At 38.2% G+C, this 27,910-nt stretch overlaps 1 protein-coding gene across 1 annotated transcript; it reads left to right on the forward strand.

Moving 5' to 3' along the window:
• The first annotated feature begins 18,533 nt into the window (after nt 1–18,533).
• Nucleotides 18,534–27,559, forward strand: Otol1 (otolin 1). The gene is given in 5 exon segments (XM_003476324.2): nt 18,534–18,898; nt 22,783–22,872; nt 25,535–25,606; nt 26,256–26,331; nt 26,333–27,559. Coding segments are annotated over 5 exon segments (1,428 nt in total). The 5' UTR covers nt 18,534; the 3' UTR covers nt 27,159–27,559.
• The last annotated feature ends 351 nt before the right edge of the window (nt 27,560–27,910 follow it).

The raw sequence follows: 27,910 nt of genomic DNA on the forward strand, positions 1-27,910 counted from the left end.
AGTTCAAAGTCTGGAGTCTCATCTGAATCATATATGATTGAGACTTTAGGAACAATTAACTCTTACGATAATTCCTCTCTAGCTCCAGGACTGGGAAATTAACAAATTCCTTGTTTTTAAATTATAATGATAAAAAAGGAACAGGCCAGGTGTTTCTACTTGAAAGATGAGAAATAGACAAGAACAAAAGGGTGCCGGTTCCATAAACCCAAAAGTCAATAAGAAAAACATCAGTAAGTCTTAAAGCTAGAGGGTAAACACTCGACTGGACACACTGCCCTATGAGGTCTTGCACAGCCTGATGCTAATGGCCTTGCTGGGTTCAGTTCACCTCGAGGTCTCACTCTTTGGAGTCTTTGGTTTTCCCCAGTGGCTCACCTTCACAGCTCAGCTAGACATTGCTCTGGGGGGAAACTTTCTGTGTCAGCTCCAATTCTGCTCAACGTTTCCCCAGCAGGGCTCTCTATGGTGACTTCACTACGGTCACATATCTGCCCGGCCTCCTTGGTTATCTAAGACATCCTTTGAAATGTAGGTGAGGCTGCCACGGCCCCACAACTCATGTATATAGTGCATGCGTAGAGTCAGCAGCACATGGAAACCATCAAGGCTCACATCTTGCCGCTTTCAGAGCAGGGGTATGGGCTACAGAGTTGTCCGTTTGAGCCAATGCTGCACTGGCTCTGGCTCAGTACATATTGAGGTTCCCCAGTTCCCTGTCTGGCAACTTGCCCTAAAAGGCTTGTGTTGCAAAGACAGTTTCAAAGATTTCTGCAATGACTTCAGGGTCTTTCTTCCACTCTCTTGATAAATAGCATCCAGTTGCTTCTATTTGTATTAATCTCTGTAGTAAACGTATCACTGCTTGGTCACACCCATACCTTAGTTTGCTGCTCTTAAATCCTATCTTCCCTAAAGAACTTTAGACATAGACACAATTTAGTCATTATTTTGGCCACTTAATTACAAAGATGACTCTCACTTGTTTCCCACTTTCTCAATTCTGAGACTTTATCTGAAGTCTTTACTATATATATTTCTACAAACATTAAGGTTACAACCACTTAATCTGTAGGGCCCCAAAATTTCCCTACAGTGCTTTTATCTTTTAGGCTGTAATAAGATTCCCTTTAACACTATTCACAGCAATCTCAGGGATTCTTTGTTGTTTTGTTCTCCAGCTTTTCTGCAGTCTTTCAGCCTCTACTTATTACCAAGCTTCAGAGCTGCTTCTGCATTTTCAGGCACTTGTTAAGGCAGCAGCCCCACTTCTTGCCGCCAAGTTCCATTTTAGTTCATCTTGCTGTAACAGTATGGGCAATATATAAACAATCGACATTTATTTTCCATGGTTCAGAGTCTGAAGACATCTGCAAAGGTCTTCCTGCTGCATCATTGCGCGGTGTACGTAGGAGGGGAAGAGAAAGCAAGAGGGTGGAGAGAGAGGGTGTGAGCTCTCCTTAAAAATGAGGAACCCATTCCCAAAATAAAGAACCCTTGCTTGTTACAATGGCATTGGTCCATCTTTGAGGACAAAGCTCCTACAATTTAATTACCAAAAGTTGTATTAGGGGTTGTTTGCAGCACATAAAGTAACCATCTCAAAATAATGCTATGCCAGACAGGTGGATTTTGGGGATGGCACACTTCTGTCTTCTACAGCCATGTTCTAGGGTTGTGTGCCCTGAGCCCCAACACGTGAAAATGATAGGTTAGCATTAAGGAAAGTGAAGCTGAGAAACATAAAGACTGAGAACCACTAGGTGACAGATTAATTTCTGAGACATAAATTGCCACTTGGAGGGGTAACTCTAATCTAACATGCTCATAATATTTAGATTTATCCTTGAGGTCAGTCAGTCCTTTTTGGTCCCATGTTCGAATTTCATGTACAACAGAAGAAAAAAACAAAAACACTTAAACTATCTAAAATAAAAAAAACTAAAGTGTTTATATTCAAGCTCCTCCACGAGGGTCTAACCCAAGGGGAGATATATGTCTGCAGCCTGGCAGCCTCCCCCCACCCTCCACTGCTGAGGCTCAGGGGGCTCATACAGGGCCTGTGGAGCCTGGGGGACCTCCTGGAAAGGCAGCCTCTAGACACACTTTGGGTACAGATGTAAAAGCAGGTGAAACTTAGGCAGTTTCTCTAAGAGTAACGTAGAAACAGGAAAGAATCAGTCCATTCATATATTTTATTTTTGATCTATCATCAGCATTGTTGCAGTTGTTTTGCAGGTACATAGCGTAAGAACAGAAAGGATCCCCGGGGAGAATTAAAATAAAGTTTGGGTCCTTCTTACAGGGGAAAAACACAAACAAACAAAAACCCCTCTGTGTGGCTATGAGCAGCAAGCCGTTTTGAAGTGGTTTTGTGGTTTAGCACTGACAGTCCGTGGTTTTGACAGCTGCCTCTGTGGGCAGCACGGCTCCTCCAAGTGCAGGTTGCCTGTTCCCATCCTCCCGTTAGCCATGAGACCAAATCCCTAGCAACAAGCCCAATATATCCAATCAATCAAATGCTGACACTCAGGGAGGCAGAGATGGGACCCCTACTCCATAAAAGAGGACCACAGCCCCAGGTTCATCTGGGGCCCAGGTCTGGGTACCCCACTCCCGCCCTGAGTGGATTTGTACTGCTTTCTCTAGTAACTGCTATAATAAAGTATTTTTGCTCTGCACTGGTTTTTCTCTGACTCTTCTCCTTTTTTTCACATTGAAGAAGGAAAGACAAGCCTAGTGAGACAGAGTCTGGGGACCCCTCAGACAGTAGGACTAGTTACACGTGAATAAAGTCACTGCTTTGATGGAATTCAAATAACTGAAAAAGGTTTTCATTTTAATTGGCACCTTCCCAGTTATTTAAAATAGTTAAGTATTAATGCATAATAGTAATGGGGACATATTGGAAAATGTTAATTAGTTTTATAGAGGGGAAGTATAAATCTATCAGGCCTTAGAAGAATGAGTGTTATAAAAAACTATTTTTAGTGTTTAAATTGAATTGCTGATAAATTGCAATATTTCAAAGGTCCCTGGTGGGAGGTTTGCCTGTATGCTGGAACTCTATTTTATTGAAAAAATACCCTCAATGTTATAAAACTTAAAGATTTTCAGGAAGCAAAAAGCATTTTCAAATATAAGTTGTTCAAGGAACATTAGGTCTTTTATTGTTTGAATCAGTGGGAAAAAAAGCTAAATAGTTTTAAAGACGATTTGAATCAACCAAAAAGATAATCTTTCTTTTCTTCTGGCAGTCAACTTGAATTATGAACAAGTAGAATGAAATATCTAGTTATTAAATTTTCACTTTATTTACACTGAAATTACAAAATAGAAAGATACTCTCCACTATTTAAATTTTCAGCTATAATGCTTATAATTTTCCCCGAGCTCAAAACAAATGAATATTTTTGCAATAGATTTTCAATAAGAGGGAGGATGTAACAAAACCGCATAGCAATTAAAATCTTATAAAGAGTAAGATTAATTCCAAGCAGAGTGTAACTTTCAGAGCTTTGTGCTATCAATGGAACTTTAATTTCTAAATAGGTAAGTTTGAGGAAATATTATGTTCTTAAAAAGCTAGGAAAAGACTTTCTGTTGTACACTGAGAAAGGAAAATCTCTCCTGTAACTCCTTTCTTCTTTGTGTTTGGTCAAAGCTGTCAGGGTCAAGCGTGCAGAACTGTTACAGGAGATACACATCTGGAGACAAAAGGTCGGGCAGCGGTAAGTGAGCTAAAGCAGAGGTTTTCTGGATGGAAGCCCAACAGAACCCATTTACTTGGAAAGAAAGAAAGCTGACAAGCTCCTTCAGTTCAGGGTCAGAAACATAATCTGCTCAGTGGAGTAGTTGTTTTATAAAAGCAGCTTTATTCTGGGCCTTCATTGTTTTCCCACTAATAAATTATGTTATCAGTGCTACCCTGAAGAGGAACACAATATATTTTATGAAGTCATTTGAAAATCACATATATATGTGTGCAATATATGTATTTCTGCTATTCTACTTCTTCTATATAAGTATATCTATTTCTGCTATTCATAATTTGAATTTCACCTTGACACATTTTCTTTTTAAATATTTGATACTTACGGGGCTTGGTGTATGCTGTAGTAGCCTAACATGTGTGAAGTCTTGGATCTGACACCCAAAACTGCTCTTACCACTCCCTCCGAAAGAAAATGTAATCCATGGAAGGACTTCTTCAGATGACCATTGATTGTGATGGCAAAGAAAAGGTACTGTTGTGACACTACTTAGTACAAAACTGCCAGTCTTAAGGTTATGATTCTCAGCCATGGGGAGATCACTGTTCATTGCAAGATAAGAGCTGTGAGAGGCATAGCTGAAGGCTGGATTTTATCTCAGAGTTCCTGGTGGATAGTCTACTTCAGGGATGGTGAATCAGGTCTTCTTTGAGACCTGGAGTGACTGGAAAGTTCCTAAAACCTCACCTAAGTCCTTACTAAAATCACTCTCCCCACTGCTCTCACCCATCATCAAACAAAGCATGTAAGAGTGTTTACATAGCTTTATGTCTCCATCAGATTGAGCTTTGTAACGTGGTTTCTTTAGTCAGGGTTCCTTTAATTTTTAAAAGTGTATTTTGTTTTTAAATTTTGTGCTGTGTTGGGTATAAACAGTCTCTTTTTCCTCTGATATCTGTCCCATTTACCGTTCTCCTTACATAGGTGGTGTGATCTTCCTGTTACACTTGCCATGTGTACTTTGGTTATAACATTGTGTATCTTGCTCTGGCAATGAGATTTAGAAAGAAATGATTGTCCTGATTCCAATTTGGGGATACTGTTTCTCACACCCTCTTGCACACTACTGTAGGCTGTAAGTGGAGGACACATTGGCAGCTGCTGGCCTCAGTAACAGGGACAACATAAAACACAAACCAGGACTCCAACTTGAAATAGTAATACCTAGCCAGCGTGTAAACTCTTGAGTGAGAAATAAATATGTTCTTTGTAGACCACGGAGATACTTAGAAATGTTTGTTATATAGCAGGGTTTGATTATATAACAGAGCTTGCTATATAGCAGGGTTTGATTAATATATTTTCAACATTTTATTTTTCAAAATCTGAAATCTACAGAAAAATGACAGAAGAAAACAATGATGCTCTTTGCTTAAATTCAACAGTTGCTAATATTGTGCACTTTTGTTTTATTTCCCTTTCTCTGTTTTGGGGGTCACTGAAAATAACTTGTGAGCATTATGATATTTGGCTCATAAACATTTTAACTGCTAAGTCAGTTCAGACTGCTATTGCAAAAATCCCTCATGGAGTGGATGACTTAAACCACCAAAATTGGTTGCTCACAGTTTGGGAGGATAAGAAATACGAATCAGTGTTCCAACCTGTTTGGTTTCTGGTATGAGCCATTTTTGTCTTTTAGGAAAAAAGAGAGAGAGAGAGAGACAGAGAGAGAGAGAGAGAGAGAGAGAGAGAGAGAGAGAGAGAGAGAGACAGAGAGAGAGACAGAGAGAGAGACAGAGAGAGAGACAGAGAGAGAGAGAGACAGAGAGGAAGAACAAGGCGCAGGAGGAAGAAGAAGAAAAGCAAGAAGAGAAAGAAGGGAAAGAAGCAGGGGAAGGAGAAGAGGTAGAAAGGAGAAGAAGAAGAGAGGGAAAGAGAGAGAGAGAAGGTAGGAGGCAGAATTTCTTATGGCCCTTTTGATAAGGCTCCTGACCATTCATAAAGACTTCTCTCTATGACCATCTCCACCCTAATACAATTGTGTTGAAACTTAGAGTTTCAAGATACAAATTCTGAGGGGGAACAAACATTTAGTCAATGGAAAGAACAGTATTTCATTCAACTAAATTTGAAGTAGCTTATAATGACAAAATTCCTTTTAGTTTTATCTTAAAAGAAATGTGTAAAAATGATCCAAACAAAGCAATCTAACACTTTGGCAAAGTAGCTAATAGTGTAGGGATAAAAAGCATAAAATAGCAAGTGGAGCCAGGCCATAGTGAATTGAAACTGTCCAACAACTTCTTGGAAAACATTACTTTCAATTTTATTAAATGTAAGTAAAGATGATGATTTATAGGTACAGCTGCATATATTTTATCAGCATTACTGAGAGCTCAGGCAATGAAGTGTTTTAAACTATCTAAGCTTAGTGGTACATAAATCCACCCAGTGCCTGCGTGCCAGGGAGTGTGAAGAGTTATAGATTGGCATGAATTCCTAATGTGACTCAGCATAGTGTGTGATGTCTACTGAACACTTCCAAATGAATTGATGAAGACTTCTGCGGTGTACAGTCTTTTAAACTTTACACTTGAGGTTGTTTCTTGTACTTTAGCAATAATCCTGAGTAACCACCCAGGATGAAGGAAAGATAAAAGTCGTAGACACACGTGCACTGGAGATGGAAAACAGTATAAAGCAGCTTAGGCAGGTGGACTCTGGCACCACACAGACCTACTTTGAATGCTCAGTCTTTCCTTTCTGGGCTGCTTATCTTACCGAATATTTTAACTCCTCTATGTTTGTTTTTCTTATCTATAAAGGTTCATTAAGTATTACATTATTAGTTAAATACCATTTTGTGTATATTTATATTTGTAGCTTCTGTACAGTCTTTCTGGTCAGTGGTAACGTAGGCCTTTGCTCATTTTTCTTCTCTTTCTCATCCCTTCTCTAAGTACAAAGGCTATTGAGACTGACTTGTTAATAACTAGAGCAGGAAAAATAGAGTGTCCAGGAACAGGTCAGTTATATTCTAGTAAGGGTAGTATACATTAGGGAGTCAGAATTCTTCAGGAACAGGTCCCAGCTGAAACAGAGATGAATGAATGGGGAAGAGAATCACAGGATTTGGGGAACAAAAGAGGATTCCTCTGATGTGTAACATACTTGGGATTCTCATATCTATGGATCCTTATGTTACTTTTTTTGGAGACAGGGTCTTGCTATGTAGCCCAGCCTGGCTTTGAATCCACAGTGTGGATCTTCAGGTATCTTGACAGATGTGTGGATTCCAGGTTGTGTGGATTCCATGTTTAATTGCTAGTCAGGTCTGATTCTACGCGATGAAAGTTATAGCTCAACAAGAAACATACATAAAGTTCCAAGTGAAAAGTGTTGTACATGGGAATAATTGGCAATAGACATCCTAGTATATTTTTAGAGCTAGAAGTCACCTGAGAATCACTTCAAACGTTAGTTCTATAAATGTATGTGAAAATCAACTAAGGGGCTGAAATAAAGTAGCCTCTGACTCTTGCATCCATGGATTGGGGCTCAGATTCTGAAGTGGGACCAAAAACTGCTTTTCCCTTTATTATTATTTTCTTTTTTATTTTTGGTAAGCACTGCTATGATTCTGATTTAGGCAGTCTACTTTCAGACCACAGGGGAACCGAGATCTAGAAGCTATCATTTGGTGGCTCCCCTTCCTGGACTACTCTAGGGAAACTGCTTTGTGAGCACAGTTAAGAATCTGGAATGGTAGTTACTGAAACATTTTGCAGAGATCAAACAATTGGAAAGCGTCTAAATGACCCTTAAGTAATGGGTAGTTAACAAAAGTAGAGTTTGTCTACATAATGTATCAGGGCCCTGGCGTAGGACCTCAGCCTCCTGCACAAGGCTAGGATGAAGGAATAAAACACAGACTAGATGTAGATATTTCAGTGAGAGGGGCACTGGGATGATCAAGTGAATAACTAAGACCGTGAGGCACAGTGTCCCTGGCCTTTATTAGGTGACAGATAGACTGGGGGAGGTGCTGATGGGCTGCAGGAAGTGATGGGGTGAACTGCTGATGCAGGCAAGTCTCAAGATTCAAAGAACAAAGCATTTTTGGAAAGCACACAGGAACAGTCCATGGTACACTAGCAACCTGATTTTCTGTTAATGGTGACTACTGAGCTAGAAGGAATTATGCAAGTCGAAGTCCTCAGCTGTAGTGTTGTTCCTGCTCTGAGGCTCCAGGACTTCCCAAACCATTTGCTGGTTTTGGCCCTGGTCTTTGGCCTGGGGAATGATTTTGTCTCCACACCAGCTGCAGGCTTCACCACAAGTCACTTAGACCTACGACAGACTCTCAATTTATTTTATACCAACTTATTAGTATCACTTATTGCCTGCTGTGCCTCACATAAGGCTGGTCCTCAGCAAATGGAAAGTTATGCAACAGTTAAAGAGATGAAAGAAGATCTATGTCTTCTGATATGGAAAATCCTCCAAGCCATACAGTTTACTGAAAGCAAGCTATGGAGCAAGGTATACAATATGAACTATTTGCTGAACATAAAAGAACAATACAACCTGTTTTTATTGTTTCATATAGACATATATAAGTGCTTATAGGCAGTATTAATATTTGATAACAGTCCTTACCTCAAGATGATGAGAACAGGAGGCAGCAGTGAGGGGCTGTTCCCTGTAGTGATTTGTTGTTTGCAGAAAAATATATATTACTTATGTAGTTAAAAATCTATGAAAAAAGGCCTATTCAGTTGAGGCTGGGTAAGGATACTGTAGGCAGAAGCTTGATTAAAACTGAACTTGTCTGTGACCAGCAGTGAGAAGGTCTCAGAAAAAACAAAATGAGAAGAAAGAGAGATTCCAGAATGCTCATTAATTTAAAATAAGAATTTTCCCAAATGGGCAGCTGTCAACATGACCATGGTGTCATCTCGAAGGATAAGCTACAAGGATTTCAGATGACAATGGAGATCTGCTTTGTAACTTTCATGAACAATCACTATATTCAATCATTTGAACTTTTAGAATCAGTACATTCCCTTGATGGAAAGAGAAAGTTCTTGGTGAGTGTGGAATCAGAGAGGACTCACATTAATTAAGTATTTCATGGTTAAACCAATCAGCTGCATCCAGCTCATAATGGGGAACAACTTACAAATGGGGCTGGAACAGTTAGGTTTCACTGGCTTGGCTTCCTTGAGACTGTCTGGATGGATAGTCATCCTGTCTCTGCCTTACATTTTGCCTTTTTAAAAAATATTTGAGTGCCTTATAAACCTTTTGGGATAGGTTGTGTATTAGACTTGCTAACATATTCTATCCTATCACAATCTTGCTGGTCAGGGATTTAATTTGTTTATTTGCTTGCTTGTTTCTTCTCAGTTTCTGCTCTAATCTATTTTGTGTTGCCAAGGCAGTCCAGTGCTTATTACCATTCCAGTGTCTCCAAAAACAAGACTCTTCTTTCCTCCTCTGAGTTTTTTTTTTTTGTTGTTGTTGTTGTTGCCTGCATGGCAACTTTTCTCATTCAGATTGCAGTCCTCTAGAGGGAAGCTTGTAGAAGAGCCTTCCCAATCTAAGAAAGACAGTATTCTGTTTTATGTCGCTTTAGTTTGTACATATAGCTTATTAGTTTCTTAGTGTCTGATATTCACTGTTTAAATATTTATGCTTCAATTTGGGGTTGTGTTTCCCGTTAGGATATAGTCTGTTAAACATGGACTGGTGAGTTTTTCTCCTGCTTTATGCCCAGCACCTAGAACCCTGCTGGCAATTGCCAGATTCTCATGAATGCTGTTGAATAAATAAATGAAGAAACCAATAGTATTTTTAAAATTGTAAGTCCTTGGGAATATCTTACTGTAGCTCCAAATAATGACAAAGACATTTTCTTGAAATCAATCAGCAAGATTCGCCCAGTTCTCAGTGGGTTGCATGCTTGTCCAAGAAGGTAGAGAAGGTTTGTAATCAGAACTGTCACTTGCACGGCAGCTTTCCTAGAGTGAGGGCTCAGCAATGGAAATGCCTTTGAATACTCTAATGCCACCCAAATAACAAAGGACAGTGGGGCACTACGGTGTCAAGATCTAGAGTAGTAAGATGAAAGATAATCCTGTAAACCAAGAATGCTGGACACAATTGGGCTGGAGGGGTTAGATTTCAGTAGTCCCAAGACATTTGCATTTCATCAGATTTCAGAGTCTTTAGAGTGAAAAAGTTACCACCCCCATTATCTCAGGGCACTCACCTCTTATTGGATAAAGACAAGTGTTCAAAGAAATAAAGCAGGCCCCTGTCTACGGATAAATGAGACTGAATTTTTCAGTGTGCTATCCAGAAAGACTGATGATAAAGGAACACCCATAAGGTAGGAGGTGATGGCAAACATTGATTTAGTTTATCTTCCATCAGGCCCTTTGCAATAAGATTCCAGGCTTAAAAAGTTGCTGATAATATAATATGCCTCATGGAAATAAGAATATGAATAGAGATGACAAAAGTCTGAAGTTGATAAAATGCAATTTTTTCTCTGATATTAAGCCTGTTTTTGGATTGATTTTTGAAATGTAGAAATTTGAGGCATGAAATATAGAATCATTATTTAAGAGCTACTAAATTTGTGAATATCCGCGTGATAAGTAGGAAAAACAAATTTTAAACAAGAAATTGTGAAATATTAGCATACTGGGGTAGAACTAAATAGTTTTTGCAACATCCAATAATTAATCACATTTTAGAGATGATGTGTGATGAAGCTGCTAAAAAATTTAATTTTATTTAGATTATAACAGATCATCATTCAGATGATTTATTAAGAGTCTGACTTTTATTATAACAATTACCTGGTAAAGGGAAAAGATATATTGCTTTTAAAAATATGTCATGCCTGTGATATTTCACAGAGCAATTATGAATAATAATAAAAATTTAATATGCATTTAGTTTCTTATGATAGAACCAGTGGAACATTATATTTGCTGATCTATTGATCATTTTATTTTTTACTCTTTCTTGTAAAGAGTTTATAATTCGTGAATAAAAATTAACTGCAGCATTAAACCTCACTTTAGGGCTTTTAGAACACAGATTAACTTTTTAAATATTAGGTTCTTTCTATCATTTTTCAGAGATAACCATTTGGCCATCTATTTGGGTGTTAAATACTGTTTGTATTTTGAAGTTCCATAAAGAAACTGTGATTCATTTTCTAATTTGCAGAAGTCAGTGTTTCTAATACTATATTTGCATTGAAAAAAACGCTGTGCTTCTGTGAGAATGAATTCAGGCAAATAATTAATGGAAGAAATCTCATGTAAAGATTTTTCTAAAAAACAATTTTCTTTCTGGAATGCACATTTTATCTATTCCTGTCTCTTCCTCAAGTCTGTTGGCAGAAATCTGAAACAAAAATTAATAAGTATATTTGTGAACCTTTAAAGAATAATTAACTAGAAAAATACAAGGTATTTAACTAGGCCAAAGGTGGGAAAGAAGATATTCTATTCAAGCATGACAACTTATCCCATTTTTTTTTTCTGTTGAATAAAAACTAGGCACTTAGTTACTCATTCCAATTTCAGGGATTTATGAGATATTAGACAAGGATCTATGCTAGAAAAGAAACTCTGTTTTCATTTACCTATGTCGTAATGTGACATTTACTATAATTTAGTCTCATTGGGGAGCTTATAAGATTTGAAATCTAAGTCTTTGCATAATCTCCTTCCATGTGCTTTAATTGACATTCTGCTATAATGAACCCCACAGACCATTACCTGTCTAATTGCTTGAGTTACAGTGCTTAGACAATGCCATTCTTTGTCCTTGGTCTTTGGGGGTATTAAATAGCAGGGCTGGCCTGAAAGAGGAAGTGACTGCTGTTTTTCATGTGATGCATTAGCCTCTTGGTAGCTTTTTCGGGGACAGACTCCCTCTGTTCTTCTCCGGGCTGACGCCAAACCTGATACCTCTTAGATGTCTGTTATTCTGGGATTCTCAGTGTGTTCTAGGAGAGACCTTGACCTCCAAATGACTTACCAGCTGCTGTCCAGCAGCTGATTGTAAAGTCCTAGACCAGGTAATAAAACGAAGACATAACAATATGTAATTCTCTAGCACTGACTGTGACTACTCAGGATTTTTTGGAATAAGAATTTTAACACTATAGAGTTTGAAAAGAGTATAGATCTGGCTCATGTAGACCAAATTCTTTTTTAATGTAAAAATGCTGAGCCCTAGTCAGTGAGGACTGATCCCAGTTTCAAACATCAATTAGTTTTTATGAATCGAGATCCATGATGAAATTTTTGAGACTAATACTAGAGTTAGAGCAAAAGCAGGCAAGTGCTAGAAAGGTTAAGTACACCAGCTCAACCCAGAGAACTGCTATGTGGCCCACGTCATCATGTTTTATTCCTATTTTGCATGATGATATAAATGGCTTTATCAATACTGGAAGTAAGTTTTTAAACAGCTTTTTGAGAGCTGGAATCAGGATCAGTACCATCTCGGCTGTCCATCAGTCTAGACTAGTTTCCCTTGGTAACTTGATCAAAAAGTTTGTATGGGGCCAGTTCTCACTTTGGCCCATGATGCTAAATCACTCTGCAATTAACTCACATTCCAATGGGCAAGAGGTGAACTGATGTGTTTTGGGATTAAATCCTCAAACATCTAATTTTCCTGATTCTTATGTAATATTTTTAAGCCCTGGAGTAGGTTTGGGTTTTTCTAGGTTTAAAACACAAATGGGAGATCTCACTGCAGAAATGAAAGTAGGGGCTGGCAGTTTAGCTCAGCAGAGTAAGTGCCTGCTTGGCAAGCACAAGGTCATGAGTTCAATCCTCAGTGTGAAAAAAAAAATTAATAGGAAGTTTGGTGACTGGAAGTATTTTTATAAACATAACAATTATTTCACCTATATCTTTAATAGCTATACTTCATATCTGAGTTTGTTATGCATGGGCATAGAAGTAAACTGATAAAATAAATCAACACAGACCTTCCACAGTGAGAAGCTAGCCTAACAATGCACAGTAAGCTGCTACTGTTGAGAACTCCATGTACCATGTTACATCAAACTATTTTTTGTTTCAAGGACAAACTCCTTTTATTTAAATCTCACCAATCTGCTAGATTCTGTACCCTGAAACTTCCTAACCTCTCCACTGGGGAAGCCCTGGCTCACTTTGATGGCTTAGGAAGAGTAAGAGTGAGCTCACTTTGACTCCTTTTCCATACCCATTCCCTGTGGAGGGGCACCCTCCAGTGGGAACTCTGCTTGGTCTCCAAGAAAAGGCAGTTTCCATAGGTCAGGTTGTACTGATTTTAACAAGTGCTTACATAATTCATGTCATTAAGTAGGAAAGTTTTACAGACAGTAATCTGTACTCCACGTTAGAGAAAGTTTCTAACATGGATCCTGGTTTGACTTAATCATGAACTTTTATTAACACACAAAGGCTTAATGAAAATATATTAGAAATTGATATATTTTAAAATTATGGTTTTTAGTAACAACTTTGATAGAATTTTAACTGCTACCAGGGCCAACTAATAAACAAATAAGAAAGAAAAGTCAGTCAACATGTTTGAGTTCCATTCCATTTTTTTTTTCTTTTCTTTTTAATTGGTGGGCTTTATTTCTCAGAGCAGTGTTAGGTTTATGGGCAAATTAGTAGGAAGAGAAAGTCCCCATATGCCGGCTTTCCTCACCTCACACAGTTCCCTGTTCCTTTCTCCCCTTCAGTGGAATTTATCTGCCTGAAGAATTTCCTTTTGGCTCATTATGCAGCTACACACCCCCAGATTCACACTGTCTCCTTCCCCCACCTCCTTTCGTTCTCTTAATCTTTAAAAAAAGAAAAGCAGTACAGTAGACACACTCAGAATCACTGTGAGGGAAATAAAAAAGACAAAACCAGGCAATAATTTCGTTGTTGCCTTTGACAAATTCCATTCTTATCGGTTTTAATTTTAGGCTCTCGAGATGTGGAGCCAGGGTTTATTTCTGTGCTTAAAGCTAGTCTGCATTTTTACCTGACTACTCATCCATGCGGATGACTTCATCTTCTCCTCAGCCAGTCACCTGAATTATTACTTTGTCCTCCCCTAGCTTGATTGCTCCCCTAAGCGCAGTTCCTCTTTATCCCCAATGCTGTACCATGGGCCTTCAGTGCCATTTGTGATGTTCTGCATCTTGACTTACTGCTGCAATGCAACGCAGTGTAGGAAGACAAGAGGAGGAGCTACAGAGGGGTGGCATGCACCAAAGGAGGAAAGAGTACCCATTAATGCAGCTGGGCTCTTTAGGACGCTATACTCTGAATCAAAGCCAATCCTTTTCCATCTGACAAAAGAAATGCTGAGATTATGTTTTTATTTTACTGCATACTTGTCAAATACAAAAACCATTTAAGTTGCTAGCATGTAATGTTATCTTCAATAATATTGTAATAGATTCACTTATTTTGACATTAAAAGATATAACCTCCCATTGGACAATAGAAATTATGGTGCTTTTGCTGCATCTATCAACACAAAGGGATGTGAGAGGCCGGTCAGAGCTGATTACAGTCACTCTGGAATTGCTTTTAAAAATAAAATGGGAACTAAGAATTGGTAGTTACAGTGTTCCTCCTCCTTCCTTTTAAGGCAGCACATATTGGTGAATGAACCAAAAGCCTGGGCTCTGGAAGGCCTGACTTCTAAGGTGGAGGAGTCAGTTTCTTGGAAATTGTCTTCTCTTGTAGCTGTGAAGCACTGAGAGGACAACAACAAGGACCTTAAACAGAAGAGAATCATTTGATGGATTTAACTCTTACAAGGAAAGAGACAGAAGTGGTGGCAGGAATCTCCCTCTCTGGTGTCCTTCTCTTGACACCCTTGTACAACACTCTCTTGTGTTCACCCTCTAGGATGAATAGGCCTGAAATGGATGTGATGTTAATGATGTTAATGGTCCCTCTTGGCTGCTGCTCGCAGCTCTCAATATTACTCTTGATTACTTATTTAAATGGAAAATGCACAGGGAGCTGCCAGCCTCCTAATATGAGCCTGAAATGCTCTCACTTCTTGACTATAGTTCAGGCCTCTTATTTTAGTTCCCTTTTCCTTCCATGTCTCAGTGCAGATAAAGCATTACAGGACAACCAGCTTCACTGCGCTCAAGTTGTTTGATCAGAAGTTGGGGCTGAGATCTCACTACATTCTTAACATGCATGCAGAGAAGCTAAATATTCACTACTTTGGTCTTGGAGGGGGTAGTTTAACTAGCAACATTTCTATGCAAGCATTTATACATCTAGATTGTCAAGAAGCCCTTACTTTCTTGAGTCATTGTGGAAGTCTTATTAGGTTAGCTTCTTATGTGCTTTCATGAATGTGAACAAAATTCCAATAAACAAGAAATGCAGGCTGGCGCTGTGATGCAACCTGTAATCCTACCTCTTTGGGGACCCAAACCAGGAAGGCTGCGAGTTCTAGGACAGTCTGGGAAACATAATGAGGCCTCATCTCTGGTATTATTGTTATCATAAAAAGAAACAATATTCTTGTATCATTAACCAGGTTCCTACCCATACTTGCTCCAATGCCTTTGAAAAAGGGCATTGTGTTTTCCTCAATTCCAAATTCTTGGGCAGCCTTACCATAATTTTAAAGTGTTGACAATATTGTCTTTTAACATCCATATTGAAACTGAGAAGCAAGAATCCGCAGTGCAAGAAAAACACATATGAGAACAATTCAAACCTCAGGCACACTGAACATCTTTCTTGGACTGGTTGGCTCTGTTCTTTATTTTTCATCCACCTCTGCCCTCTTGTTGGGTGTGCTATGTTTCTTCTATAGCTTTGTATGCCGCCAATGTGTATCATTGTCAGACCCAGCTTTCCTCATCTTTCTCATTAATTTCCCAGTTATTATCTGTAAGAGGCCCCCGTCTTTTACAGGATGTCTGATTTGAACTCTTGGAAGGATCCCACTGTAGTTTACCCTGGTAGTTTCTTTGGGTCTTCATTAATCTCCAGGTAGCATGACGCATTAGGAAGTGCTTGGCTGTATTCAGATAAAATGGACCTGCATTTCAACCCAGCTCCACTCCTTACAGACACTGTCATCTCGCGTAGGTTACTTGACCTGTCTGTTCCTCCACTCCATAACTTGTTATGCAAGCATAGTAATTTGTTATTTTGCATGAGTCTTGTCTGGCATAATGGATATAATAATTACAAAGGGCTGAAGGCAACACTTACTAGTTTCTTAATGTTGGATCCTATATCAGTCACTTTTCTATCACTGGGAAAACATGACTCAATCTAAAGCTGCAAGAGAGATGGTTTATTTTGGCTGATGGTTTTAGAAGTCTCAGTCCATAGATGGCTGGTTTCAAAGCAGAAATATCACAGTGAGAAGGCAGAGTAGAGGAAATCTGCTCACTGCATGACAGTCAGGAAGCAGAGAAAGGAGGGTCCTAGGACAATAATACTTTATCTTTCCAGACTATGCACCCAAAGCCTGCACCACTTTCCACCATGACTAAACCACTGGTGAGTATGGAATACATATGATCTAGTCACCTTCTAAAAGCCCTACCTCTAAACATGTGACATTATGGTGTGCATTTTAAGCCCAAACCATGGCACGCCCTTCCCTCCAGATCTGACTTGCTTGCCTCCTCTGGACTAGCTTACCATGATCCTATCACAGCATGCTTGCAAGGTAAAATATTTTGTACTGTACATAGGGAAGAATAACACTACATATTCGCAGAAAGAAAAAATACTTCCCTATGAGTTCACCTTTTAAAAATGACATAGCTAATATCGTAGAACACTAACAACCAGCATCCTGCAAATCCTAATGTTTCTTATTGTAAATTAAGGAGAGAATTAACTCCTACTGATATTACACTTTGATTTTTTGCTTGATCTCTGATTTCTTTATAGCCTAAAGGTGCCACTGTGGTTACATTTGAATGATTATTGCAAAAATGATCTTCAGGAATGGGATTGAGTATTACTTGTCTTTTTCTTTTAGGACTCAGCACAAGACATTTATGATGCTCAAATAAATATTTATCGAACACATCATTATTGAATGTAATTTTATCAACTAATTAAAGTTCAATTATTTTATGTTCAAATAATATTCTATTGTCTAGCTTGTGCTGGAGCTGTGTTTCACTGTCTTTTGCATGGTAACCAGGTGTTGGCTGTTCATTTTGGCATGAGAAGGTGCTTATGTGTGGGAGATAGTGCCACTGACTTCATCCCTCACACTTTCTTCTTGAGCTTGTTGTCTCTCATATCTTCCTACAAGACTGTAACCTGCTTGAGGACAGGACCCATGGCTCATCTTTGGTGTCATCACATATAATTTCTTACTGTTGTGGTGCTTGATATGTAGTAAACATCGATTGCATGGATGAATGTGGTGGTAAAGGAAACATGAAGGAAGTTTTTATTTTGGGATTTTATATGATTTTGGAAAGGAAGCACCTTATCCTTATCTCTTCCCATCTGCTCTGATTTATATCTGTCTCTTCCACAGCTCTGTTCCGTTGAGCTGCCCTGGATTTATTTTTCTTTAATCCCATCTTTTAAAATGCCACATGATTTATAGAAAAGGATTTAGGAATTAAAATCAAACAAACTAGGATTTAAGTCCTAACCCCATCAATTGCTGGTTGTATGAATATGGGTAAAGTATGTAACCCCTTGATGCCTGCTGAGTCATCTATGCAGATGAATAATAGCATTTCACCTACTTGGTGTAGCTGTTTTAAAACTGATGATATGAATAAAGGTTCTACTCTTCAAAAGGGTTGTATACATGGCTGGCATTGTTCATATCCTTATTATAACTCTCTGAATATCCCAATTACTAGTTCACTTTTGTATCATAAAACATGGATTTATAGCCTACACTGTCTCTTAGCAGCTCTCATACTGCAGAAACTGGTGGGGAACAGAATACTATGAACTTTCACAATTTCACTTCATTGGGAGGCTTGTATTATTTTGGGCGTTGATCCAAAACCTTAATAAGAGTAACCACAATGCCTAATTAAAATAATACAGATATAAATATAAATTTTCACAGTAAATTCCCAAATTACAAAGCAAAAAGTTGGAGAGTTAAATGACATGTGCAAAATCTAAGGACATAGCATATATTTAAGTTTAGAGTTTTTTTTTATTGTCTCCTCCATTTATTATAATTCCAAGGTGCTATCACAACTGGATCATTATCTATGGTAGATTTAAAGACTACTTTACTGGTATTTTTTTTTTGAATAATTGAGTTTGCTGGTATAAACTGTTCAGCTCAATATCTTTCATCTCTTTCTAATACAAATGTATTCGATTCCTATAAATTTAGGTGAGGTCAGTTAGGAAATTATACATATTTTTTTTCTACAGGGTATATGAGCTATTAAGTCATGTTGCATTTATTATAGAACATGTTTGCTATTTGGCAAGATAATCTGAATGATTGAAAACACTATTTTCAAACATGTTACACTGAGAAAACAACCAGAAAAGAGAACTGAAGCAAAGTATTCCTTATGGTAAATACTTACAGCAAATAAAACATTCTGCTATGATTTCATTTTATACCTGTACATGCAAGTATCCACAAAATCTCATTGTATTTCATGCATATTGTTCATTCTTATAGTACATGTACTTTTTTTTTGTCTAATTATGTATCTATGTCACTGAATTTTAAAAATTTGGGCCTCATATAATCTGTGTGTATTTTCATATTATATCTTCCAGCCTCAAATATGTGGATGTTTTCTTGGCTTTGTGCCATTTTGATTATTTTTGCTATTGCTGATATGGAAGCAGCAGCAAAGACCACACCATATACCAAATTTACAAAGAAATCTGACGGGAAGGAGATGCTGGAGGGTGTAAAGCTGCCCAGCGGCTCACCTCGGGAAGAACAGGGAGCTCCACATACAGAGGCGGCAGCGATGGTAGCAGCCACCCCAGACCCGGAGGCCTTGGACCCTGCCTCTCCCACAGCCACTCTCTTTCCCTCTGAAAACCTCACTCTTGACAAAGTTGATTTCTTTTTGAATTGTTGTCATTGCTGTTCATCTGTCACTGGGCAGAAAGGAGAACCAGGGAAGACTGGAAAACCAGGTATTTGAAAATATATGAAGCCTAGTTTCTCATCTGTACATTCTTAGAGAGGCGGACGGGGGCATGCATTGCTCCAGGGGGTTTTATACTGTCATTCTAATGGTGACAGGTTTTTGTATGACTTTGTGACAAATGCAAATGGATGCTGTGCTTCCCAGTGTGGTAGCCACATGTGTGCTTATTAATAGATATTAAAATTAAAATTCAATAAGGTAAAAAATTCAGTTCAACAGTCCCAGCCACATTTCAACTGCTCCAATAGCCATGAGTAACCAGGAGCTACTCTGTTGGCCAGTGCAGATATGACAGAGCATCACCACCACTGCAGAAAGTTCTGCTGGCTGGTGCTGGCTGTAGCCATGCAGGGACTCCTGATCCTAGCATGGGCTGTAGCTCTGCAAGCCACACAGGTTTAGTACCAGCACAATCTTTTCATTAATGGCTGATTTAAGAGAAGCAAATGAAAGTTCTATTGCCTGGTAAGATTGTGTGTGACTGATAGATTTTTCTAAGTGCTATTTGTAGTCAAGATTAGAAATGGAACTCCTATAAGGTGGAGGAGAGTGAAGTGCAAGTCAGTTTGCTACTCATTGACATTCAGAAGCAACTCTGTACTCTTGCTCGGCAATTTCTCCATTGAATGCCGTGGTTATGTATTTCAAAATTTCAAATGTCTTTAATATGTATCTAATGAATATACTCTCAATTTTATTGCAAGACACTTTGACTTTCACGTGTCAGACAGCAGCAGAAAGAATTGAATTAAAATTAAGATGAGAATGTCTATTTCAAATTCACTAGTCCCTGAAAATATACATGTAAATGTTTGTTGCTTCTTGCTTGAAGCCTTTAAAGTTATAAAATCCATAATTTTGTGTCTTTGCTAAGCTGTTCATTCACTTCACACCATTATAGGATATTTTGAGAAATGTGCTCAGTACTTATGCAGGGCTGGTTAAGGGGTAAATAAAGTGGGCAGTGGGCCTGGGTCATTGTTTATACATTGATGAAAATGTGATGAAACCAAAAAAGTCATATATACCAGAACATCTTTTAGTGTCCTATTTGACTGGCAAGCTGCTTGGGGCTGGAAACTCCAGAAACACTGCCATGTAGACACGACACCTCCCTCTAAGACTATGAGATCTGTAACACATGGACTTTTGTTTTACTCAGTGGTGGATATGCCTGTGCTGTTCTCAGAGTTTAGCTTTTCCTCTCAATCCATGCAGCCAATATTTTGAATGTATGCCAAGTTACTGTTCTGTCTGGGGATCTCCTATGTCTGACCAGATCTGCCATACAGCCTAGCTCTTAAGAGCTCAGAATGTTGAACATCACTGTACTGCTGTAGGAAAGCTTCATTTCTTTAAGTCTTAGTTTCCAAAATGATAAAATGAGATTAGAATGATACTGCCTTTGTGGAATCATGAATGGGAAAATGCATATGAGAACTTTGTCGGGTGTCTGGAGTAGAATAAATGCTCAATAAACTATTTTTATTTTTCTAGATAGCTGTGGTAGGAGTATGGTCCTGTTTTGTGGAACACTCTGAGCATAATACTGAGGGTCTTGTTTTGAAATTCAGAAAGATGTATTTATTCCAGCTTTCCCAGTGTTGTAAAGGCACTACTCTCCTTCCCTCCCGTTCCCTCTGCTCTGCCCTCTACTTCACTCCCTCTCTTCTCCTTCCCTCTCCCTCTCCTCCTCACCATTGGAAATCTCACAGAAGAGCAACTTTAAGCAAACTTGGGAGAGAAAAATAAACCTATTTAAATCATTATTTTAATTTTTCTTCATTGTTTTCCATCCTTAATCATAATGAACAAAAAATACAAAACTTGCAAACATATTTTGCCTTACTTACTTTTAAAAGTCAGCAGATTAACTTTATGAGTTTCTGAATGAACGTCTTGAAGTATGCAGATATATGTAATAGTCAGCCAAGACAAAATTGTGTTCCAAATTTTATCTCCTGGTTCTCTAGTTAAGTTGTCATAAGGGGTACTAAATATTAAGAATGGTAAGACATTATAAAATTGTAAAAATATTATTACATGTCATCTGACGATCTGGCCAGGAAGTGTTTGGTAAATCCAAATGCAACACTGAGAGTGCAGAACCCAGAGTCAAAGTCCAGGAGTACACCTTAAAGCCACAGCTTTCCCTTCAGCTCAACTTTTCACCACTGACGTGAATGACACCTGAATGTGCACTGGCCGAGACAGAGTGGGCAGCCCCTGCTCACAGTGTTCCTGTGCCCACCTGGACACATACAGAAAGAACCGTATCCAGCCCCTGGGAACATGGCGAGGGGAGACATCACTCAGTGAAACAGGATTGGCTGTCTTACTTGCTTCTGCTTGTTCTTCCTTCTTCTCGCTGCTGTCCTTTACCTTAACCATGACCTTTAGTTATTAGAACCTGCAAGCAATGTATTAAAAGTTTCCTTCCAAACAAATATTCCTTCAATGAGGAATTCCACTGAGTATAATTCTCTCCATTCCATTAGTCTTCGTTGCAATAATTAAGGTAAAATATTATACTTTCATTGACTGCACATATTTATATGGTTAACTTTCAAAGAAATTAACCTTAAATTATTTCACTTGGGAAGCAATTCTTACGCCTTGAACAGGACTGTGGCTGCTGGAAGAATAATTATCTTAGGTAAGTGGAGGGACTTGGACTGCCTGATGGAACAAGGATACTTGCTGAAGTCTGAATCCCGCATAATGTGACTTTTGTGTACAAATAAAGGGAGAGAGAAAGAAAAACTTGTAACAAGGACAGACTTTATTTACCATAAAGACTGAGAGGGGTCCTTGGCTCTGAAGTGCCAAAAGTGGCTCTGTCTTTCAGAGTAAGGTGGTCCAAGAAATGAAGACATTGAGTCTGCTATTTGGGGGTTGTATCTTTGAGTCTGTGATCAGTGGTCCATCTCATGTTTGTGCAAGGTTTCCATTCAAGGGGCTGAATGGCCCTTGATCTGGAAGATTTTGTACAGTAAACAGATTTAATGAGTTTCATAATTACAGGTCGCAGAGAAATGTAAGGGTCACAATTCAAGGGAAAATGTCCACTGCCTTTTTCTTTCACATTGCCTGTCTCTCAGACTCCTCTCATACTTGACCTCCACCTCCACCCACAGTGCTTACTTTTCAGCTGCATAAACACACCATGGCCTTTTTTACCCTAGCTTTCCCTGAAAAAATTGCCTGCTAATTTTTTCCTTAGGAAACTACAGCCTCTGTCAGGTAGTTCTCTCTGAGCTCGTGAATATTAGTTAAGTTCTTTTTATCATAACTTGCCATATGACCTTTCCATCTTCCTTTCTGCATTAACTGCAATGTGATTGTTTCTATGTACTTGTGTATTTGTTTAGTGTTTCTCTTTCATTGAGTCACACTCCTATAGGAGTGGAGGCTGCTGGTGAGCTGATGGTTGTGTTCCTGATGCGTGACCTCAGGAATAGTTCCTGATTGAAAAGACTAAGTGAGTGAATAGGAAATGGAGAGGTGTTAAGTGTTATGTGTTTACTTGCAGTTTGGAAGTGTGGTCCACATGAGGTTAAATGTCAGGAAATCATTTTGTTCTTGCTGTTTGATATAGTGTTGCTTCCCTGCATCATTTGATCACTGCCGTGAATACAGTGACAAGTACTAATGGGCTCAATTTATCTATTCAGGTAGTACAAAATTGCAAATCAGACAAAAATATTGCCCTTACACCTTGGTAATAGTTTATTCTCACCAGATTCTATCATTAAAGCATTGACAGTTATTAGTTTCAATGATTTCAATGACTTTTTCCATCTCCCCATAAACTAACAAACTTTTAAAAAGAATTATTCTGTCTTGATGGTTTTAAAATCCTACTTCTAGGTCTCAAAGGAGAGGTTGGTGATATTGGAATTCCAGGCCCACCAGGAGTCACTGGACCCCAGGGGCCAAAAGGTCACAAAGGAGAAAAGGGTAGGTCATTTATTTTATTTCATTTCAAAACTCTAGGGATCATTTACCATGTGGTTAATTTTCTAAGAAAATGTTAGATTCTTGAGGGTGGATCAAACTGTGAAACTGTTAAATGCTTGGTAAAGCAGATTGCGAGTTAATCTGATGTGAAAATGGTTATAAAGAACCAATAGGAAAATTTTGTTCTTATCAGGAAGCATCACACACACACACACACACACACACACGAGTGTTTCTGACATGGCATTTCCATTTCATTGAACACTTGTCTGACTTGGTGAGTGGAAATCTTACAGTAAAGCCTTTGGAGAAAGATCCTTTCCTAAACCCTGCATTTTTTTCTTGTGATGCAAATTAATTTCATATTAGATAATAGAATAATTTAGAATATTCAGTTTAAGTGTGTAGCCTGTCTGCTGAGAAGAATTAGACATTTCTTTTGGTTCATTCTGAAATCAGAGACAGTACCGAAGTGGGTAAAGAATGGAATTAAAGCAGACGTATTAAGGTTGCTATTAAGGCAGTAACTTTGGACTAATCATTTTGACTTACCTGGAAATACAGGAGAATGGATTAAATGTTTATTTATATCCTGCTTACTATCGAAGAAGGTTTGTAGTTATGGTGTTTTCATAGATATTTTCCAGCTCAGAAATTCTATAGTTCTATAAATTTATCAATAAAAAGTTTTGTGCTTCATGAAAATCCATCGTTCTGTAAGAGCTTGAAGGTACTGAGCAAAGTTACAGATTCACAGGGACGTTTAGAAATTCCTCAGTGAATACCAGCTCAGAGTCACATGTCAACAGACCTAATGCCATCTATAGATCACCCTCCACATGGTTCTGGAACTGCCTAACTCATTTCTGCTAGCACATTCAGTGAAATAATTACTCAAAAAAGACGCTAAGGTAAGAAGGAACTACTGCACACTTGTCAGCTATGCGATTTTCATTCTTGGAAATAGTTAATACTTTTGTGGGTGAATTATGTTGGCAGAAAACCCTGTGAAAAAAGATGAGTGATGAACTTCCCCACTAATTCATACATTTTGGAAACTAGACTTCTGGAAGTAGAAGAAAATAGTGGGAAGTATCATACAATACGGTTCTTAAGAATATGCTTTGATGAAGGATCAAAAGTAGAAATCCATTCAATTGGTCCCTGTAAAGTGACGACTACACTTTCCTTTTACTTCCAGATTTAGCTTGTACTTTTTGTCAAGACTGAAAGTTAAAAAAAATGAAGTGAGTGACTGCATTCTAGAAACTTTTACTTGATTGAATAAATTCATTATAAGTTCCTTATATAAATTTGAGAAGCTAGATAATTCTATGAGTGAAGTTTGGTGTTTAATTATTGAGCAGGACCATGAATAGGGTTGGCCCTTTCCATTCCTGAGTTTTCTCAAATTGCATCCAAATATTTTCCTGATGAGCTACAGTTGAAATTTTAAGTTTTACTTTTATGTAAAGTAGTAATAGGGGCCTAGCTGCTCAGAAAATTCTACTGAGTAATTCATGATGGGATTTCTGAAGTATTTCAAATTAGGGAGAGTCTATTCTTATCACTTTTAATCTGATCTAGGATTTCTTTTTCTCTGACATATCATACATAATATGACTGGCAAGTTGATATCTCCATGGTAATAAACCGTTAATTTTGACTCTACAAATTTTAAAATTTTCTTATAACTTTGTTTTTTCTGTGATAAAAATGATGAAAAAAACATCCTCTTTACCATTCTTGAAGGAAAGGTGCTGTACTATAAAGCTTTGTAAAAAAATATTCCAGTTGATGAGATGTGTTCCAGTAGATGAGACGATATTAATACAAAATAAAACTATATTAAATTTAAAAGGGCCAGATTTTTAAAAATACTGACTTTGGACTAGTATTTGATGCAAAGTAAATTCTCAATACAATTATCTAGTAATTAGCTATTGTTAATACTAGCATTATTGCTATTTTGACTTACATATAAAAGTAATCTGAAATAGGATAGGATGCTTGTCCTGTAACACATTAGGCTTCTAGTAAGATTCTATATAAACATCTGTTGTATGGAAATATGGCAAATATATGACACTTGTTCTTTTAATGTTTTTCCAATCTTATTTTCTATAGTTTTATAATCTTCTCTGAGTGTATGTTCCAACATGAAATGAAATTTTTTTTTTTAAGTTCTCTGTCAAGGTTGATTTTTCATTATTGGATGGGTTTTTGTTTTGACTAGCTTTGACTGACTGCAGATTGTCATGCTCTGTATTGAAACTTGTAAGGTGGGTAGTATCACATCTCGAGCATGTGAAAAAGAAGATAGTTTAACTGCTAATTAAAATTCATAATAGGAAGAAATATAAATATGTATATTATGTAAGCAGATATCAGTTTTAGGAGAGATTTGAAGAGCCATGAGAAGTCATGGGGAAAGACGAATTCTAGTTAAAGAGGTTGGCATTACCTACCAAATCTTAAAATGCTTTACCACTAATTTGAATTAAATGCTTCTAATGATTTTTGAAGACTTCTTTACTGAGATTATTTTACCTTTAAACATTTTGATTAAAGGAAAGGATGGAGTGCGACATGCTTGTAAAGATGACGTTAGCTATATCATAAGTGATATAGTTGGAAAAAGTTAACGTTAGTATCATTTTAGGCCTAAAGGGAGTACGTGGGGACCAAGGAACAAGTGGAGCTCCGGGATACCCAGGAAAACCTGGAGAACAAGGTAGAGTGCAAAACATTTATTGTGTACAGTAATCAGTGCAGTAAAGAGCTTTGTTCTCTTCCTGTTGATATTTAAAGTTGTCAGAGAAGCAAGGAGGAAATATAAGTTACTATTACTGTTCCAATCTTCAGTGTAGTGATTGGATGGGGTGAGTTCAGGAGTTTAAAAGTGAGGTAAAAATATCTGAGCTCTGCTGTTGTCAGGACCTGTCTCCAGCTATCAAAGGAAATAAAATACTTGCAACACTTGAAAAAATACCTAGGTTTTGGGTTTTATTCCTATCTTGGGTTTAGATAGACAATGTGGAAATTTAGGAAACTTCTTAGACTAAAGTGGGAAGGATAATGGAATAAAATGAGAAGCTATAAATGCTTTTTATTATCATAAAAGTAAAAAAACCCACTAGATATAAGAGTTTTGAATAGAAGCTATTGTTTCTTGGAAGCATTAATGCTCCTCCTTCTGGGAGGATGGTGTGTTACCAATTGATTTTTGCATTATGGCTTCTAGGTATAAACTTGCTGAGAGAAGAACCAGGTTTCCAGGCCCCAGTTAAGAGGTTTCATTTCTGTTTTTTGAGCTCTGTGAGAATAATACACTGTTTATAACCTATCTGATCCTTAAACGTGATTTTAATTTTATGTTTCAGGTGGACTTGGCCCCAAAGGGGATAAAGGAAACATTGGCCTCGCAGGAGAAAAAGGACAAAAAGGCTCAAAGGGGGATCTGTACCAAAGGAGACAAAGGAGACCCAGGAGCCACAGGCTCCCCGGGCTTGAATGGAGGGCCTGGGGCCAAAGGAGAGAAGGGAGAGATGGGAGAGATGGGAGAGAAAGGCTCCTGCGGAGATTCAGGGGAGAGAGGAGGGAAAGGGCAAAAGGGTGAGGAGGGGGTGAAAGGAGAAAGAGGCCGCAAAGGAGAGGTAGGAATAGAAGGCAGAAGGGGCCCTGATGGGCCACCTGGGGCCAAGGGCGATCCGGGCCTTAAAGGAGAAAAGGGTGAGCTAGGTCCTCCTGGCTTGGTGGGACCTGCTGGGCCAAAGGGTGAGCACGGAACAAAAGGGGTCCGAGGACCTACTGGGAAAAAGGGCTCTCGGGGTTTCAAGGGCTCCAAGGGTGAGGTGACCAAAGTCCCACGGTCAGCTTTCAGTGTTGCTCTATCAAAGCCATTCCCTCCTCCTAACAGCCCTATCAAGTTTGACAGGGTTCTATATAATGACCAAGAGAATTACAGCCCTGTCACTGGGAAGTTTAACTGCACTATTCCTGGGACATATGTGTTTTCCTACCACGTCACCGTGAGGGGCCGGCCTGTGCAGATCAGCCTGATGGCCCAGAATAAGAAACAATTCAAGTCCAGAGAAACCCTCTATGGCCAGGAAATTGATCAGGCCTCACTCCTCCTGGTTCTGAAGTTAAGTGCAGGAGAGCAAGTGTGGCTAGAGGTGTCGAAGGATTGGAATGGCTTATATGTGAGTGCTGAAGATGACAGTATTTTCACTGGGTTTCTTTTGTACCCAGAGGAAGCCTTTGAAATTTCACCGAAAGTTTAGGTCCTAAGCACTGCACCTGGAGTTTAGGTAGTAAGTCAGTTAAAATAGAACAGTGCTTTTTAAAAACAGCTCTGTATTTTTTTATGATTATAAAAATAATACAAAAAAGTTGTATGACACAGGACATTACTGTTGACATTTAGAAAATATATGTATTTGAGAACAGATAGATATTAATGTTGTAGCTTTTAAAACTTAGCTTTAGAATAGTATTTAAAAGAAATAATTACATGGAAACATATGAGATTTAACATTAATAAACATATTCTTCTACATTTCATCCGTAGTTCACATAGCCATGCATCATTTTCTGTGTGTGTGTGAAGCTCAGAGCTGAAATACAGTGACGATAGGTCTTTCTCAATTTTTCGTTCTCTTCAAATGTCTACCTTACAGCAAAATGGAACTATTCTTATGTCAGTTTAATTCAGCAGAATGCACAGAAAGAGTGATGAATTAGCTAAAATTTCTTTAAAATTTATCCATGAATAAGAGTTTGCTCATGCAACCAGTCTTATGTGAACTAAGGTTTTTAGTAAAATGTAGAAAAAAAGTTGATAAAGATATTATTGCTCAATCACAGCAAAAATGCAACCATTTATCAGGTTATTATGCTCGGAAGAACTGAATGTCCCTGAAAGACTCAAGGATAAAATTAAATCATTATCGATCTAAATTTCAGCCCTTTCTTTATGGTAGAACATTTAATTAGAATAAATTCTTTGGCATCATTATCATCATTTCTATAATAA

Source organism: Cavia porcellus, unplaced genomic scaffold (genome assembly GCF_034190915.1).
Source record: "Cavia porcellus strain 051 isolate PalLab524CR breed Dunkin Hartley unplaced genomic scaffold, mCavPor4.1 scaffold_5, whole genome shotgun sequence".
Lineage (NCBI taxonomy): Eukaryota > Metazoa > Chordata > Mammalia > Rodentia > Caviidae > Cavia > Cavia porcellus.